General features: G+C 42.8%; 2 protein-coding genes across 2 annotated transcripts; both read right to left on the bottom strand.

Moving 5' to 3' along the window:
• Window positions 1–1,380: 1,380 nt before the first annotated feature.
• On the bottom strand, window positions 1,381–7,138 carry tyrp1b (tyrosinase-related protein 1b). The gene is made up of 9 exons (XM_023419098.2): window positions 7,096–7,138; window positions 5,879–6,237; window positions 5,480–5,588; window positions 4,567–4,780; window positions 3,957–4,161; window positions 2,486–2,653; window positions 2,033–2,212; window positions 1,795–1,941; window positions 1,381–1,703 (listed from the first exon to the last, which is right to left on the bottom strand). The coding sequence occupies exons 1-9, from the start codon at window positions 7,107–7,109 to the stop codon at window positions 1,498–1,500; spliced, it is 1,602 nt and encodes a 533-aa protein (XP_023274866.1). The 5' UTR covers window positions 7,110–7,138; the 3' UTR covers window positions 1,381–1,497.
• A 568-nt stretch (window positions 7,139–7,706) lies between these two features.
• LOC111664503 (uncharacterized) lies at window positions 7,707–15,747 on the bottom strand. Its single transcript, XM_023419106.2, has 6 exons — window positions 15,504–15,747; window positions 13,823–15,088; window positions 12,629–12,946; window positions 11,817–11,934; window positions 10,994–11,104; window positions 7,707–8,579 (listed from the first exon to the last, which is right to left on the bottom strand). The coding sequence occupies exons 1-6, from the start codon at window positions 15,565–15,567 to the stop codon at window positions 8,405–8,407; spliced, it is 2,052 nt and encodes a 683-aa protein (XP_023274874.2). The 5' UTR covers window positions 15,568–15,747; the 3' UTR covers window positions 7,707–8,404.
• Window positions 15,748–16,264: the final 517 nt, after the last annotated feature.

The following is a 16,264-nucleotide window of genomic DNA, read 5'->3' as shown; positions in this document are numbered from 1 at the left end:
TGGTGGAGTGGAGGAGTTTTCGAGGAAAAACGTCATATGAGGTAGGTTTTCTCTCACATTATTATTGTTTACTGGCCTATATCCTATTTGTATACATTCTTCTTGTGTTTATACAATGAGAAGTAGTTGACATTGGTTGGTTTTGGACACATTTGACTGTTGTGTCATTAGAGTCTCTAAACCAGGATGGTTGATATGGTGGAAAGCCCGTATGATACAGGTTACATATATTATTTGTTCTAGGGTTACCTAAGGTGTGTGTGTTTGTGTGTGTGTGTGTGTGTGTGTGTGTGTGTGATGGAAGAATCTGAATTATACAACTGTACCGGTTGGAAATGGGGCAGTATGTGCTTGTGTATGCCATGCAGCTACACATTGTAGGCCAATACGGTGATATTGTTGCTTCTGACTCAGAAAAGTATTATTGCAATCATGTGGTGTAAATCCTGTTTGGTAGAATATGTCTACAGGTTTTGACATAGTCATTCAGGTTGTGATCATAGGCTGTAGCCTGTCAGTGTTAATCCTGTATAAGCTACAGGTATTTTCAACAGATAGTAGCTTCTGCTGAGAATCTGTAATTGAAAACCTGGGATTGTAAACGTGAGGAGAGCGGATTGGGGGCGAGGGACCCCCAAGATTTTGTGTTTAGGGGCCTCTCTATTCTTAATCTGGGCCTGCTTCTGAGTGTGGACAGTGCATGCAGCAGCTTTATGGTAACCGTCATAGTTAATGGTGTATCTTATTGTGTTGTTATTTCATCAAGAGTTAAAAGGTGATATTGTGGTATTTTAGGTGAGCTTCCATGAATGTAAGATTATTGTGGAAAAAGCAAATAACTTATTAATTGAATCATGTTGCAGTAACATGTTGTATCCACATGAGGGCAGTGTGTGTGCTGTTATGAACATATGGAAATTTGCATGGACTTGATCTGACTCATCGGTTAGAGGCAACATACAAGTGGTGTGTTTTGCTTGTTAGCCTGAGGCTTCAGACAAGCAAATTTGCTCCTGCAGAAAAAGGCCTCTAGTATTAAGGTCTGTTCATACAGTTACAGCATATAATTCACTCTTATCTGCATGAATATAGAAGCATCATGATTCATGTAGCTGGGAGCTGAGGAAATGAAAGTGAAAGGGAGAAATTATCTTTTAGAGTATAAGATCATGTCAAGAGTCATCATTGAATTTAAATATCCAGTACAGTTAAAAAGGCCAGTAAATGAATACTTGTATCTTCTTGCCGATTCACTATAAACTGAGTTGCTCTAGGCTGTCAGACATCTTGGTTACAACTTGATCTGTTTCTCTATATGTGTCAAACAAAAACTCAGGCAGCCCCGCAGTTTATAGTAAATATGATCACACTGACACAGGGTCTGGGTTTGAAACCAGTTCACCTTTATTAAAAGAAGTGGGAGTATTAAAAAAAAAAAAAAAAAAAAAAAAAGTTACACAAACGCAAATGTTAAGGCCTCTCTAGAAAGGCATAGATTTAGACAACAGACTGTGATTTGTCCAACCTCCGCTCGTCCTCTGAGTAGCGTCGGAAAGTTTCTCCGAGCAGTGGCTCTAAGGCCTCAGCTGAGCGGTAGGAACGGGCGCGTACAGCACAGGCGATGACACCGCCCACCACTGCCAGCACCAGCACTGCCGCAACAATAGCTATGGTGATGATCTCAGACAGGGTGTAGGCACGAGCTATGGAAAAAGAAGGGATGTCAATTGAGGTATTTGGGTATGGCTATTTTGGTGTGTGTATGTGCGTGTGTGAGTGTGTGCTGCAACTCACATGGCCACTGGACCTCATAGGAGTATCCTAGATTTTCTGGGGCAGAGACAAACATCTCAGCATTGGTGACAGGGGGCCAAAAAGGAACCATGTTGAACCTGCGGTTATGTCCAATCGGTGCGTTCTCCTCAGGGTACACTATTTCACCTGCAAGATGAGACAAATAGGTTTACCCATCTATTTATCCTTCAGAGTGAGTCACGTTTCTGTATCTGCACCTAGTTCAGTCTGTGAATACCTGGTTGGTGCCTGCGGAGCCACTCGTCAAAGACTGCATCGGTGAAGGTGTGCAGCAGGACAAAGATGGGATCATTGGGTGACAGGTGAGTCTGTCCACCTGTCCCGTTGAGGAAGAGGTGGGCGAGGTTGTGGAGGCTGCGGATCACCGGGTCGTACATCCCCTGTGGGGCACTGTAGCCTAGAAAAAACAGAACAACAAAGCCATTAAATGAAAGCACTGATTTACCAAAATTAGGAGCAACAAATGCTGTATTGGATCTAACCATATGTGCATGTGGGTAGAGGATCTAGTTTGTGTGTATGTTTCAGGCATTGTGTTTTGTATCTGTGCAGTCACGCAGCACTTCAGCAGCTCTGTACTTGTGAGCTGAGACTTGAATAGCCCCCTTTGGTTGATGGGAGGATGTTAAGTGTTGCTTTGATTCTGACCCCTTGAAGCATGACTGTGCACCTTCAATGGTGTTCCTGAAGCTCTCAGAGGAGGTTGAGTAGTAAGGAGGAGTGTCGAACGTGTTGAGCTCCAGACAGTCCAACACATCCTGCGGCTGCGGCAGCCTTTGCACCATGGGCCGTGCCACGTTGCCGGCTGGGTTCCTCCTGATGGGACTGGTTTCCGTGTCTGGGTGATAAAGACAGAACCAGAGCTGGTATTATCTAACTGAAGTAAAAATATAATTACCTCTGTACTCAGACAGAGGATAACTTCAACAGTGACTTTTTTTTTTTTTTTGGTTAGTGGGGCATTGAGAATGTGTTTCAGATTTAGGCCAGTGGTCCCCACAGAAATGGAAAGAAAGATGATTAGAAATGTTGTATTATTTAACCACTTTCTAATTCTATGTGGGAGAGTAGACTAGTTTAATCAGCCTTAAACATGACAGGATGGCAGTTTTCTATTTTAATTATTCACTAAAAGTCAACAGTAGTGAGTGGGAGCTTTGTGACTGAACAGAAGTTTTTTTTTTTTTTTTTCTCCTGCATGCGTGATCTTTTTTTTTTTTTTTTGTGCTTTCTCTCCTACACACACACGCATGGGCACATAAACAGAAGGCTACATAACTGAGTTGTCTGTCTGTTTGAAGACTATTCCCTTAGATCAAAGGAACCAGTAGACTGCTAGATTCCTGTCTTCAACAAGCACATGCACAAATGAAGCACCCCCCCAACCCATTTAAGGTGATGTTGCTTGTTGACGCAGGAAATACCAGGCCTGTCGTGACTCTCCAAGGGGATTAATGAGACAGATCGCTCGCACGTTGGCCACTCACATGTTCTACCTGTTACTGAATTTCCTCAGCCGTTTTCCTTATGCATATGCAAGTTATTCCAAGCGGAGGACCTTTCATGTGTTTGTAGTAGAGCGGATTGACATTCTTAATTATTCCACAATTCCACATGAAAAGAAAATACTGTATGAATGTGTTTTATTTGAAAACAGAAGGAAATGTAGTGATTTAGGGTAGTAATCTGGTGCCACTGTGGAATAAGAGCCAATCCCTGCAAATCTGATCACCTAAAGTCTAGCTTACCACAGTGTTACACAGAGTTCTCTTATTCCAGTCTAAACCTCCTGACCCATTGGGAATTAACACTTGAAAAACTACAGTATGTACAGATGTCTGCTGTAGAGAAATTAGGGTCACTAAATCAGAAAATGTTTCAAAATCCAGGGTTTTAAGAAGCACGCAGTAACTCAGAAGGCAGTGTTTAACAAGTAGAGTAGTTTCAACCAAACTAATATCGAGCAATATCTAATGCAGCACAACAGCTGTGTGGTGTTATTTATAGCAGCTTATGTTCTACATGCTCTCTTTATGAGCTCTTTGCCCTCTTTTCTGATGCAGCCGAGACTATGTTGTATATCAGCACCGCTCTCTTGCAGAGTTGAGATATAGTGTGTGTGTTTCTGCGACTGTGCTCACTGTTGCAGATGGTGCCCAAAGAGTCGTAGTCATCCACACTCTCACAGATGACCCTCCACTGGGAGAACACGGAGTTAGAGCTGATCGAGTTCATATCAAAGGTGCTCCTGGCTCCCAGCAGGTCGTCAGTGCAGATGTCGCACTCGCTGCCTCCGATGGCAAAGTTCCAGTAGGGCAGGGCGAAGGTGGGGTCACCCAGCATGTCCTGCACAGATGGAATAATAGATGGAAGAAGGCAGGTGTTAGTGGCTGGATTGACTGGTGTGTGTGTGTGTGTGTGTGTGTGTGTGTGTGTGTGTGTTTGTGTGTGTGTGTGTGTGTGTAAAGAGACATTTCTAGCTCCTTCTCACTTTCTTTGCGCTTTAAACGCACTTGTCACTTTTTCATACCATTTTCCTCCCACTTTCCACCTCAGTATATTTCTCTCTTACCTCTGTCTGTTCTCCTCCCTCCCTGCTCCCCATTCTCCTCTAGGATAGCTTTCCGCTCCATCTCTTCAGATCCCCAAACTCTTTCCTTTCCTCTTCACTTCCTTCATCAGCCCAAAAGCCTCCTCTCCTTCCCTCTTTTTCTTTCCACCGTCCCCTTCCCTTCCCTTCTCTGTACTCACCTGCATGTCTCTCTCCAGTTGCAGCAGATGAAAACGGTGCCAGGTGACAAAACCCGGGCCCTCGTGGGAGAAGTCTACACCTCCAAAACTGGTCTGGCCTGGCCCCAGGTAGGTTTTACTGACAGAGAAGTAGTGGCTCCAAACAAAGTAGTTGTAAATGGTGATGTTCTCAAACTGGGGCGTGTTGCCATCAGGCCCAAACACCTCCTGGTACCTAAAGAGGAATGGAAGACATGTCACCTTGTTTATTTTGCGTCCACACTGCTCTTAGATGTCCTTGTAATAACATCCATTGATTTGAGAGGATATAGGTGAATTACAAATTGATAGAGACTATGTACGTTTTATTTCTGCATGAAGTTGCCTAGGGGGACTGTAGCTAAAAACCTGGGCGTGGTTATTAATACAGGAAAAATTAAATTTTTTGACTAGGAGGTTAAAAGGGCTTCTGAGAACTACTTCAAAAATGAATCTACTACAACCCTCAGCTGATTTGGAAGGAGGTTATTCACAGATTTATGTGCTGTTACTTAGAAGACTATAAATCCCCTTACTCCCGGCTAAACTGATAATTTGCTCTTCTACCTGCAGCTTAAAAAGAAAGCTGCCATGAGAAATTTTCATGATTTTAACTGATAATTTTCAAAACACAGCATGGGTTCACCCATAGCTATATTACTGAGCTTTCAACTGCCAGATTCAGCTAGACTGAGCCTGCGGGTCCTCGGGCAAAGCTCGGCTGTTTGTTCATCAGTCGTGATTCAAGAGCAAAGACTGGCTGAGTGAAGATCAATCCCCCTTTGAAATTAGGTCGTTAAATCAATTTTTAAGTATTCTTTAGCATTTTTTAAAATTACAATTAAGACTATACAGAATAGTTGGAATTATGTAACTGTTAAAAATGCTTAGGTACCGTCTTGTACAGATGACCAGGTCAGGGTGGACAGTCCTCTTAGCTTGGTCTAGAGCGTTCACAAATGCCTGCTTCTCAGATGTGCTCATCTGCATGATATTCCTCCTCACTGGAGTGAGGTTAATGGAGCAGATGAAGACAGGAAGGCAGGGAGAGTGAGAATATGGGGTTGTTGAGGTGTGGGGAACGAAGGAACAGGGAAGAGAGGAAAATGTTATTAAAAATTAACAGACATTTCTTTTGGCCAACAATAAATGTAGCCTTCATTCCTTTGGCTGATGTATTTTCCTACGTTTTTGAGGCCCACTGAGATCTTTAAGGGTGCAGTCGGAGATATACTTTTTAGGACTGAATTTTTAGGTCGCCAGTGCTGAGTTTAGACAGCATTCATTCTCTTACCCACAGAGATCCTCTGATCACAGTTTGGTCCAGTTAACCCATGTCGGCATTGCCCACAGTTATAGCCACTGAAATTCCCATTACACTGGCACGTGCGGTTGAAAAATCTCAGCGGCCACCTCTCTCTGTCATCTCGGCCAGCATAAGGGTACTGGGGTCCGTGGCGGCGGTTGTCTGCTGCGATGGACACACACTGACCCCTTCCTGTGCTGGAACCACATTCGTCCCCTGCCGCCCCTGTAATGGACGGGCAGCACTGGCCACTCCGCAGCCCCTCTGGGGTAATGCAGTCCCGGGGGAACTGGGCCAGCGTTAGGGTGGCACCTAGGGTCACCGCCAGGAGACCAGCTCTCCACATGCTATCAAAATCCAGAAATAAGGAAGGTGAAAGAAGGGAGTTAATTTTAGGGAGATGAATAGGTTAGGAATTTTAGAAACACATTGAGAAAGTAGACACATTTTACATCTTGAGAATTATTGTTTTACATCCATCCATCCATCCATCCACCCATCTTTTTCTAAACCACTTATCATGTTCGGGGTTGTAAGGGGCTGGAGCCTATCCCAGCACACATTTGGTAAGATCAAGACAAAAAAAAAAAAAATTGAATACAGCCAGTTTTCTTAACATTATTCTGAAACTTCTTACACGCCCCTGCAGGCAGTACGAGTCATTATTCATAATTCACAAAGCCATTAGCTTTCAACTCTTACAAGTTCAGAAAAGCTTTCAACAATAGATGGCAAGAAATGGTTTGCTTCAACCATTTTTGTAGTTAGATTTGCTTGTCTTTTGAAGCCTGTTGATTAGGGAAGAATGAGAGGAGACTAATAATTTGTCAGGAGCCGTTATTTTACAGCAGAATAGTGATAACAACCACCCAAGTAAAGTTACCAATTAAAAAAAAAACAAAAAACTGCGTTTTGCATGTTGCATTTTTGCAGAAATGCTGCGTATTATAAATGATTGAATGCAGTGCCTTTGTTAGGAATATAATAATACTCAGCCAGTGCAACATTGGTTGTTTTGTGGGAATCTGTTTTATGTCATCTCAAATAAAACTAATTTTGCCAATAGCTGAACTGTACAATAGCCCGATGCTCACTTTGAGATTGTAAATGGTACTGAAGCAGCTACTCACACTGTGAGTTGCAAGACTCATTGTATTCTGCAGTGCATTCTGTGAAAAAGCATCGGTGTAATGTGTTGCCCCTACCTCTGACTGTGCATGCTGCTCCTCTCTGTCTGCAGAACTGTATCCCCCCAAGAGTCGGCCCATTCCCCTCTCCTGGCTTAAATAGCTATCGAGCGCATGACCAGACCTCTCTGGAGCTTGTGTAAGCACCCACACACACACACACATGCATGCACATACACACACACACACACACACACACACACACACACACGCACACACACACGTGCGTGCACATGCACAGTACACAGTACACATGGATACACTTGAGGGTTCTAGCGCTTTCTCAAACACTCATTCACATGCCTTGTGATCATAACCCAAATGACGCCAGTCTGTGTGGTCACTCACACAATAAAAGACTTGACTGTGAGATAGCATTCATGCTGAAGTCATACTTGAGTGAATTTACTCACTGTCAGCCAAGTAAAAACATGGTAATAGTTTGTTATCTGTGGAGGCAGACAGGTGTCTGGGGGAAAATTCTTGATAATTTGTGCACACAAATTAGTCATTTGTTCCCTATAATTAATTAATTTGGGTGCTTAAATTAGCAAACATTTACACCGTACCCTGCAGAGCAACTAGAGGAAAATCCATACTGGGAGGCAAAAGGAAAGCACACATTCAATATTATCATTTTAATTTGGTACTTTCAAATCACAAATGATGATACAAAGGTCAGGAGTTATGTGGAATAAAAATCAAATCAAGTTTTAAACGTCATCTCAGTAATTAAAAATCTATTTTTTTTCTTGTAGGCTAATGTTTTACATTTTAATGAGACTGTGCAGATGTGGCACTCTATGGTTCTGTCAGAGCACAGTGAATAAATCATACTGAACTGCTGATAAAATGGGAAAATTGTTCATGCCCGCTGCCCCTTTTTTACATGGTTTTTAACAGCTTTGTTCAGCTTCACTGATGTGGTCAGTATGAAAAACATTTCTTAACAAGCTCATTCTAGTCTAAAGAGAGTACAGACATCAAACTAGATTCATAACACTTTTTATCACATTTACACTCGCATACATGCACAGAGAATTTTTGCTTCCACACATTCACAGATGCCAAATGTGTTACAGTATCTCTTTCTTTCAATTTCCACATATACTCGCACAGACAGACATACAGTCATACACATCAAATACAAATGTGTTACATATACAGTAGTTATTACAGTCGGACTCCAAGGCAGTCTGTGTTGGATTAGGGTTTGAGACAGGATAATTCACTGGGTGTCAGGGTAAATTAGGATTGGGTGCAGGGGTGAAGAGTGGCTTTTTTGGTGTTATTTGATACAGTAGGAATACACAAACAGTTGGACCCCCTAGAGAATGGAAGTCCTGAGGTCTTGTGAGGAGTCTGGTCCTGGTCCAGTGTTGGCCAATTCCTCTGTGGAGCTGGGCGGGAGGTCTGACATGGCTTTTGCATGTTCCTCTTCATGCTTCTCTTTGTTTTGGCCCAGAGTTGAAGCCACATCAGATGGGTCAAGTGCTGCTATCCTGGTAGAGAGGACAGTAGGTCAGTTGGCAGAGATTTAAAAGCTGTAGTGGCTAAATTGCAGGAAGGGAAAAGACAGAGTTTTTTTAATAGCAAGAGTAATCACTGAGAGTGCATTCAATAGAAGCTATTTGATCCTAATCTTTGTTTTACATGAACACAAAGACAGGGTCATTCTTATGGGACACGTGAGGTACCAGTGAAATTCAAGCAAAACTTAATTAGGTGTGTTCATAATGGCTGTCGAACTGCTGTTGATAATGCCGCTGCGAGTAAATGCTAATATTCTCACTGCAAGGTCTGTTTATTTAATGACTTCCACACCAGATGGAGAAGCTTACAAACTGTGGTGAGGGGAGATGCGCTGGGAGGTAATGACACACCCAGATATAAATAGATCACTTGACATTATTGACTAATTGCAGGTGACGCTGTCCTGGCTGAAAGAATTGCTAAAAGTGCTGAATACATTTTCACATGCCCTAGTTGATTTACCCTGAAGGGTATCTAAAGTGCCATCTTCGTGTCATTTCACTTTCTTGCTGTTTGCACATGCATGGGCGCAGACAGTTGATCCATGCACATGCACCCATACATGTGCACCCAACGTGTTGCAAGTAGAGAGGGTAGAGTGACAGACACCAGTGTAGCCGGTTAAGGCTGGCGAGCTAGTGGTCATTAATACAGGAAATAAAGCAAAAATATCCAGTAGCTTTAGTTCCTGGGTAGATTTTCGGCATCAGATTTCATACTACCGGTTGTTTTCATTGAGATCTTGTCTAAAAGAGACTACAATCACATTTTGTATAATTAAGAAATGAATAGATTAAATGGCCAATGGAATGGAAGTTCAGCTGGCCTGCCTCAGGACTGTGTAGCAGACCTTCCTTGTGATTTAGCCATGTAAATACTGCTCACCAAGTTCAATATATTTCTGAGTAGCCAATATTAAAATACTGATATTGTTGGTTCCATTAGAACCTGCTGTTCACCTTAATTGTTGAAATGTATCGTGTATCAGGAAAGGTTGAAGTTTTAGGTTCCAAATGTGCATGCGCTCTGTATCGCTTTTATCTTAGCCTCCAGTTTATATGCACTCATTGAATTTGCTCGCTGTGTACCATGGCTTCTGGCGTCCTCATATGCACAAGGAGCAGCAGCTTTGTGCCTTTATTGTTCAGATGATACTGCTACTGAAGAAGTGACTTTCAGATAGTATTCTAAAAGTGACTTTTGTTGTTTGTTGGCAGTGGTTTTAGTGATTCCCTCTTCCAATGACAACGGGATTGTCACTGCTTCTATAAAGTCTCTTAACAAGGACACATTTCAAGATGACTCTGTCTACTGTTTAATAATTCAGCGTTGCTTTGTATCGTCTGTGCTCGGCACACATCAGAGTTCTTTGTGTCTTGCACACTTGCACAAGTAACAGACGCGCACTCATAGGATCACATACGTGCAACTTTGTGTGTGCACATTTTGTTTCTATACACAGACTTTCTATCTCTGTCTTGACTTCTGTCTTTTCTTTTATTTAGCATTTTTTACACACACCCTCACCCCATACTTTCACATGCCCCCCACACACACATGCATTCACTCACACATGCACCTTTGGCTTATTATTGATCCAAGCCTGGTAGTCTGATTAAGAAAAATAGCAGCATTACCCATTAATGCTCTGGGTTCACGGGACTCAAACGCTCATGTGACGCAGTGAGCAGCCTCCTGAGCGCATAACTTACAAAATAGCCAGGAGGGAATCAGCTGAGAAGCACACAACTGGTAGTTCCTATGAACCACAAGTTTCCAGGTCAGTGCACCACATTTAGTCAGCTAACATTGGGCTGACATCTGGCTAGTGTTAATGACAAGGAGACTGATGTTGTAGAAGTCAGTTTGGTGGTAGTAGAAAATAGAGTGTAGAAATCTGGGGGAGAGAAGATAAGAGCCTAGCAGAGAGGTACTCTCTCAGTTCAGGGGGATCATGTTGACATGGTTTAAATCAGACAAAAGACCTGCACATTATTTCTAGCTCCAAATAAATTTAACAGAGAAATATTTAGAAATCTTTTTCCTTATCCGGTTTGATCTGTTATGAAGTCATATGAAGGCTGACAATGAGATCTTCAACTTTGCTTTATTGAATTTATCAGGAGCTATCAGGACATTATGCAGATGTTTTGTCTGGATAATTGAATGGTTTCAGGAGTATGAAAATGAATGAAAGTGAGTCATATATGTCTATGGTCTCTGCACTCTACTCAACTGAACATCCGTGGAAGAGTTTAGACCAGTGTGATAGATTTCCACTTTATGTTGTTTTTTTCCTTTCATTTGTAACCTATCTGTATGTATATGTAGCGTCTGCACTTATGTATGCCACCACTATAAAAATTTTCAAATGTGAACATACTGTTGAGTGTCCCCATTGCTTGCAGGCAGTGTGTCGTCACTGCAGTCCCCTCCTGTAGTTGCCTCTGGTTCAACACACCCTTCCTCACATGTTCGCTGAGGAGCCGGGGTACTGCATACACACATACACAAACAGGACACACAGAATCTCAGATATTACTGTTGTTGCTTACTGCTGCCTCTCTACAAATGAACTGCTTGTTGCACTGGGCCATGTGGAAAAATAATAAAACTAGTACAGTACATAACTGATGAAAGACCGTTCACTTTTTTATGAACAGAGAGAACAATACTGGGCACAGTCTCTTCATTTCATCATCTATCAGTGCAGAAATGTTAGCTGCAGCTCGGGCAACATCAGAAGCAATCATGCACAGTCCCATCTGTGATTGTAGCACTGTTGATACTATAGCTAGCAATCAGATGGCTTATTTCAGCAGCTATTAGTCTGAAATCACACTAGTACCAGCCACATCCTGGTGCTTCTTCTCTAAGTATTATTTTGATTCCTATTCATAAAATATAAAGACAGGAAAAGAGTCTGCTTTACAAAGACAGAGCCAGAACACAAATTCATGCAACAGCACAGTAAGATTAGGGTTATAATGGAAATCTATTTTTGTATGAGGCTCAGCCTTCCCAAATTATGACAATGGATGGCAGGCTACAGGAAGTAATATTAGCTGGAAGATGAGCAGTGTTAAGTAAAACACATTTGGAGTGTACTTTCGGATCACCAGGAAATTTTTGGCTACAAGACAACTTTTTTTTTTTTTGAATAAGTTTTCCTGGAGATTAAGCACACAGAAGTCGCTGCTACCTACCTGTTTTTGTTACGACATTTGAGGATATAGATAATGATGACAGCCGTCTCCAAAACCAGGAAGACTGCAGCAGAAATGGCCCCGCTCTTCCATGCCTCCAGACCCAGCTCACTTGTTTCTAAACAGATACATTAAGGCAGAGAGCAGAGGAAGAGGAGGCATTGGATTGGGTCAATATACACTAAGTTAGCCATGAAAAACATGGAATCTTTGCTACAAATAAATCAACTGTCCCTTAACTGCACAAAAAGGAAGCTGGACTCCAACATCCCATCTGCTTTCCTACATCACGTTACAGTTTTCCATAAAAAAAAAACCCAACTTTTTTATTTTTCTCCTTTTGTACTGTCATTTTGCAGTCTACCCTCCAACAGTTTTCAATTACACCAGCTCAAAGGAGTGTGTGTGATGCATAGAGGCACAGAAAGAGTATAAAGTCAATATTTTAGTGAAGTTGCTGTTAGTGCACTTTATAGCGACAGGATGGTCCCAACTTTCTGGTCTTCACCCACCAGAGTGTGTAGTAGTTGGTTCGCTCCACTGTTTATTCAAATTGAACAGCATCAACTTGGCCATCTGCATGTTTAGTTGGCAGAGTCATCATCATGATCTGTTTTCTTATTCTTTCCTCTACCCAAGTGTTAAGCTGCAGAAAGTCTGCTATAATATATAACCAGACCCATTTGTAGCCTAAGATGCAGTTCTGAAACTGCACTTGAGAATTAGAGTACATATTAAGTTTGTTTTGAAAAAGAGTTGAATTTCCCCCACATTTTTTCTACATTTACTTAATGTTTTCATTACATTTTTACCTTTGGCTCCAGCTGTATCTTCCACCAGCCCATTGGCTTCCCCTGGTTCCTCTCCCTCTCCCTGAGATGGCTTGGCTAGAGCATCCTTCACAAAATTATCCAGTGTAGGTTGGGCTACAACAGGGTTGTTTGGCAAATGGTCATTGGTTGGGGTGATGATCTCATTGCCACGGTTGGATATCTCATCACTGAGGGCATTTTCTCCTGTCTCCACCCCACCAAAGGATGGGCTTGGGGTGGGAGTCAGGTTCTCAAAGCTCTGCTCTATCGAGGCTTCAGCATCATCGTCAGGCTCTGGGGCAGAGATCACCAGCACTTCTAGAAGAGGGGTTTGGTATGTCACACACACATGAAAATGAAGCCAAGAGGCCAAGGTTTAGGGTTTGTCGAGTGTATCTATGGAATGTAGAATAATGCGTAGATGTGCTGTGGCTGAGAGTAGTAGGTGGGTCATGATTTGTAAGCATTTGTGAGCTAACTCATAGTATAATTTTCAGTGCAGAATGTGTATCAGTCTTTGCATGTGTCACAATAATCTTGGGGCTTTAAGACAATTTTAGAAGTTTCCCCTCATAAATCATTAATGTTCATGTCAAGATATTCTGAGTAAACATTTTCTCAAGTGTTTTCTCTTAATGCTTGTTTCTGACACTGAAAACATTTTAAAACCTTGCTCATTTTCCAACCAAATTGCAAACCTGGAACTACAGGAGCAGCTAACGTTGAATGTTTTCACCTTAGTTCTTCAGGACATGGGCTGGCAACCAATATTATTGTAAAATGTATTAAAGGAGCTTCTAATCTGCATTTAAGAGCTTTTCCCTCCTAAAGTAGGTTAAGATGCAAACAATGCAAGCCTAACCAAAGCTGCTGAGTCTAATGCAACTGAATGTTTAAAGACATATACCATTGCAGTTTGGAGTTTTTGTGACCCAAATTATGAATAGCTTTTACATATTCAACATTTCAAACAGCTAATACATAAGGGTGTACTGATGGTAAAGTGAATGGTGCAGCTAAAATTTGGAGCTTATTAACGAAAGGATAAACAAGTTGACTAAAAGATTTGGATTTGTTCAGAATTTTGAGGTTTCAGGCCACTGCACCGAGGCCTAATTTCTTTGTGCCTGGTTTCAGTGTCCAGTACAGTACATTTACTGCAGGTTTGCAACTCTACCTATTGGAATATCTCACCTTGATGCTCTGTTTCACTGCCATGTGAGGTCTCCAGAGCAACCTGCTCCTCTTCGCCTGCTTGTTGGTCACCCCCCTCATTCACCAATGCCACTGATTCCTCCATTATTTCACTCTCTCCATCTCTTTCACCTCCTGCTGCCTCCCCCACATCTGCACCTTCTGCTTCTACCTCCTCAGCAACTCCTCCCTCCACCACTAAACGGCCTTGTTCGTCCTCTACTTCTGGTCCTTCTGTGTCCTTCACTATGTTTACCTCTTCTTCCTCCTCCTCCTCCTCTACCTGCTCTCCTGCTACAGTTTGTGTGGTTTCTGTCTCATAATGATGAGAAGGCAGTACTGTCGCCTCACCTTCTAATTTATCTACCTGAGTTTCTTCCTCCCTTGTATCTTCCTTTCCCCATACATCTGCTATCTGCTCTACATCAGCCACAGCCAGACTACGGTCTGACTCTTCCACTTTCTCCATCTCTGGCTCTCCGCCCACTGCCACCTCCACAACAGCTGGAGTTTCCTCTGCCTCCTGTGCTTCTGTTTCAGCTGTTCTTTTTTCTTCTGACAACACAACCTGCTCATTGTTGTCCCCCATCCCTACCTTTTCTACTCCCGAATCCCCTCCTGTCTCTTCTAAGGCAGCTACTGTTTCCCCTGCAACCTCCTGACTGACTTCAGCGTCTAGAGACTCATCGATAACCTCGACTCCATCTGCTTCTCTGCCTACAGTTTCTACACCTGCTGTGGTCTCCTCCACAGATCCAGCTGCTGTTTCCCCCTCCCTCTCAGCAACTTCTTTCCCCTCTTCAGCTTCATCATCAAGTGTATCCACCTCTGCTACCTCCTGCTCCTCTTCACCACCAGTGTCTCCTCCCTTAATGCCCATATTTTCACCCTCCACCACCTCTTTCTCCACTGCCTGCTCCGACACCTCTGCCTCTGTGTCAGTTTCAGCCTCCCCTTCTTCAGTCCTCAGTGCATCCTCCTCAACTGTTTCCTTCACTGCTCCCTCATCTGCTTTCACTTCACTCCTTCCTTCCACCTGCCCCAGAGCTGCCCCTACCACCCTCTCCAGCAGCTCCTTCAACACTTCCTCTGCCCCACGACCTTCTACCTGCTCTGAGGCCTCCTGTACAGCCTGCTGCACCTCCTTCAGGCTCGGAGGGGCCACTACTGGCACCACCTCTGCAGGGGGCAGCTCTGGTTCCTGGGGTAAGGTCTGGCCATCTTGGAGGGTGACCACCGTGGAGGATTGGATGGAGGTTGATAGATCTAGGGTGGAAGTATTAAACATTTTTGGTGGGTTGTAGCAGCTGTACACACCCAACAAACATATACAGTTGGTGCTGCTCTGTGTTATATAGATACCGATGATGGAGGAAAGTTAACCATTCAAGGAGCAGGACCAAGGATTGTTGTCACGGCTTGTTTGATTATGATGCTATATATGCCACTACATGAAAAATCTGGTGACATTCAGGGTCCTTAACATTGGTTGATTGATTATACCATTGATGCATTAATTAATTCTATTTTTTCCATCGCTCCTTCAGTCATTTATTCACTGATTCAAAATACAAAGATAGGTGGAGCATAGTTATACACACATTACATCATATCACGTATGGTGTCATACAAAAATATCATCACATAGATAATCAAACCTATTTCCATAACGCCACCGTACCTTCAGATGTGCAGTGTTGTATCGACAAAACCAGCAGGAATCCTTTCAAAAGGCAGTACTCCATGTTGTCAGAGAAAACATAAAAAATATACTCCAAAAATAATCCCAGTTTCTTGCAGGAAAACTCTTGTTACCTCCTTTTGTTCCTTCAGTATCGCTCAAATGTCAAATGTGTGTGTGTGTGTACAACTCCACAGGACCTACACTGAGTGTGTAGACTCTTGATGGCTGGACAGTAAATTGGGCCTGGGCAGGGAGGGCGATGTTAGCAGGTGACGCTGAAATGAGGGAGGGTGAAAAAACGAACATCGCCATGTTAAATATTGCCACCCCGAGGTGTCTTCGTACCACCAGGTGTCTCTGTGGGAGTAGGGGGTGTGGGGGGGTGAAGTAGCACTTCAATGTGACATGCTTTTGAGATCCTTACAAAGGCTGTGGTGAAGCTTGGGCGGCATGTCACACACACAGTGAACTCTGGAGGAGCAATTATAGGTGGGCTGTGAGTTTGGGATGTGAGTGATGCTGCCATTAGGTCTTGACATAGAGCTAGTGAAAGTAGATCTGAGTGCGGCACAGAAGTACTGTAGGCAAAAGTTCATAATAATATTGTAAAGCACCTGACACGCATACCTGAATATTGATATTCTCTTGAGGAAGAGTTTCAGGCAGAATTTGTGAAATGGCTTATATATATGTGTGTTACAGTTTTTTTTATTAATCTCTTTATATGGCCTTTTTACTACACTATACACTATACATCT

Source organism: Seriola lalandi, unplaced genomic scaffold (assembly GCF_002814215.2).
Source record: "Seriola lalandi dorsalis isolate HSWRI2012SDOR001 ecotype SW California unplaced genomic scaffold, Sedor1 jcf7180002054591, whole genome shotgun sequence".
Taxonomy (NCBI): Eukaryota; Metazoa; Chordata; class Actinopteri; order Carangiformes; family Carangidae; genus Seriola; species Seriola lalandi.
Note: the sequence above shows the minus strand (reverse complement) of the source record. Positions and strands in the feature narration are given on the sequence as shown.

Excerpts from the sequence above, each read along its gene's own strand:
- tyrp1b (XM_023419098.2), bottom strand. Across the intron at positions 4,162-4,566 it reads AACTGGAGAGAGACATGCAG|GACATGCTGGGTGACCCCAC; the intron begins GTGAGTACAGAG and ends CCATCTGTGCAG. Across the intron at positions 2,213-2,485 it reads CTTCAGGAACACCATTGAAG|GCTACAGTGCCCCACAGGGG; the intron begins GTGCACAGTCAT and ends TGTTTTTTCTAG.
- LOC111664503 (XM_023419106.2), bottom strand. The coding sequence starts at position 15,567 with ATGGAGTACTGCCTTTTGAAAGGATTCCTGCTGGTTTTGTCGATACAA. Across the intron at positions 11,105-11,816 it reads AAATGTCGTAACAAAAACAG|TACCCCGGCTCCTCAGCGAA; the intron begins GTAGGTAGCAGC and ends GTGTGTATGCAG. Across the intron at positions 8,580-10,993 it reads AGCAATGGGGACACTCAACA|GATAGCAGCACTTGACCCAT; the intron begins GTATGTTCACAT and ends CCTCTCTACCAG.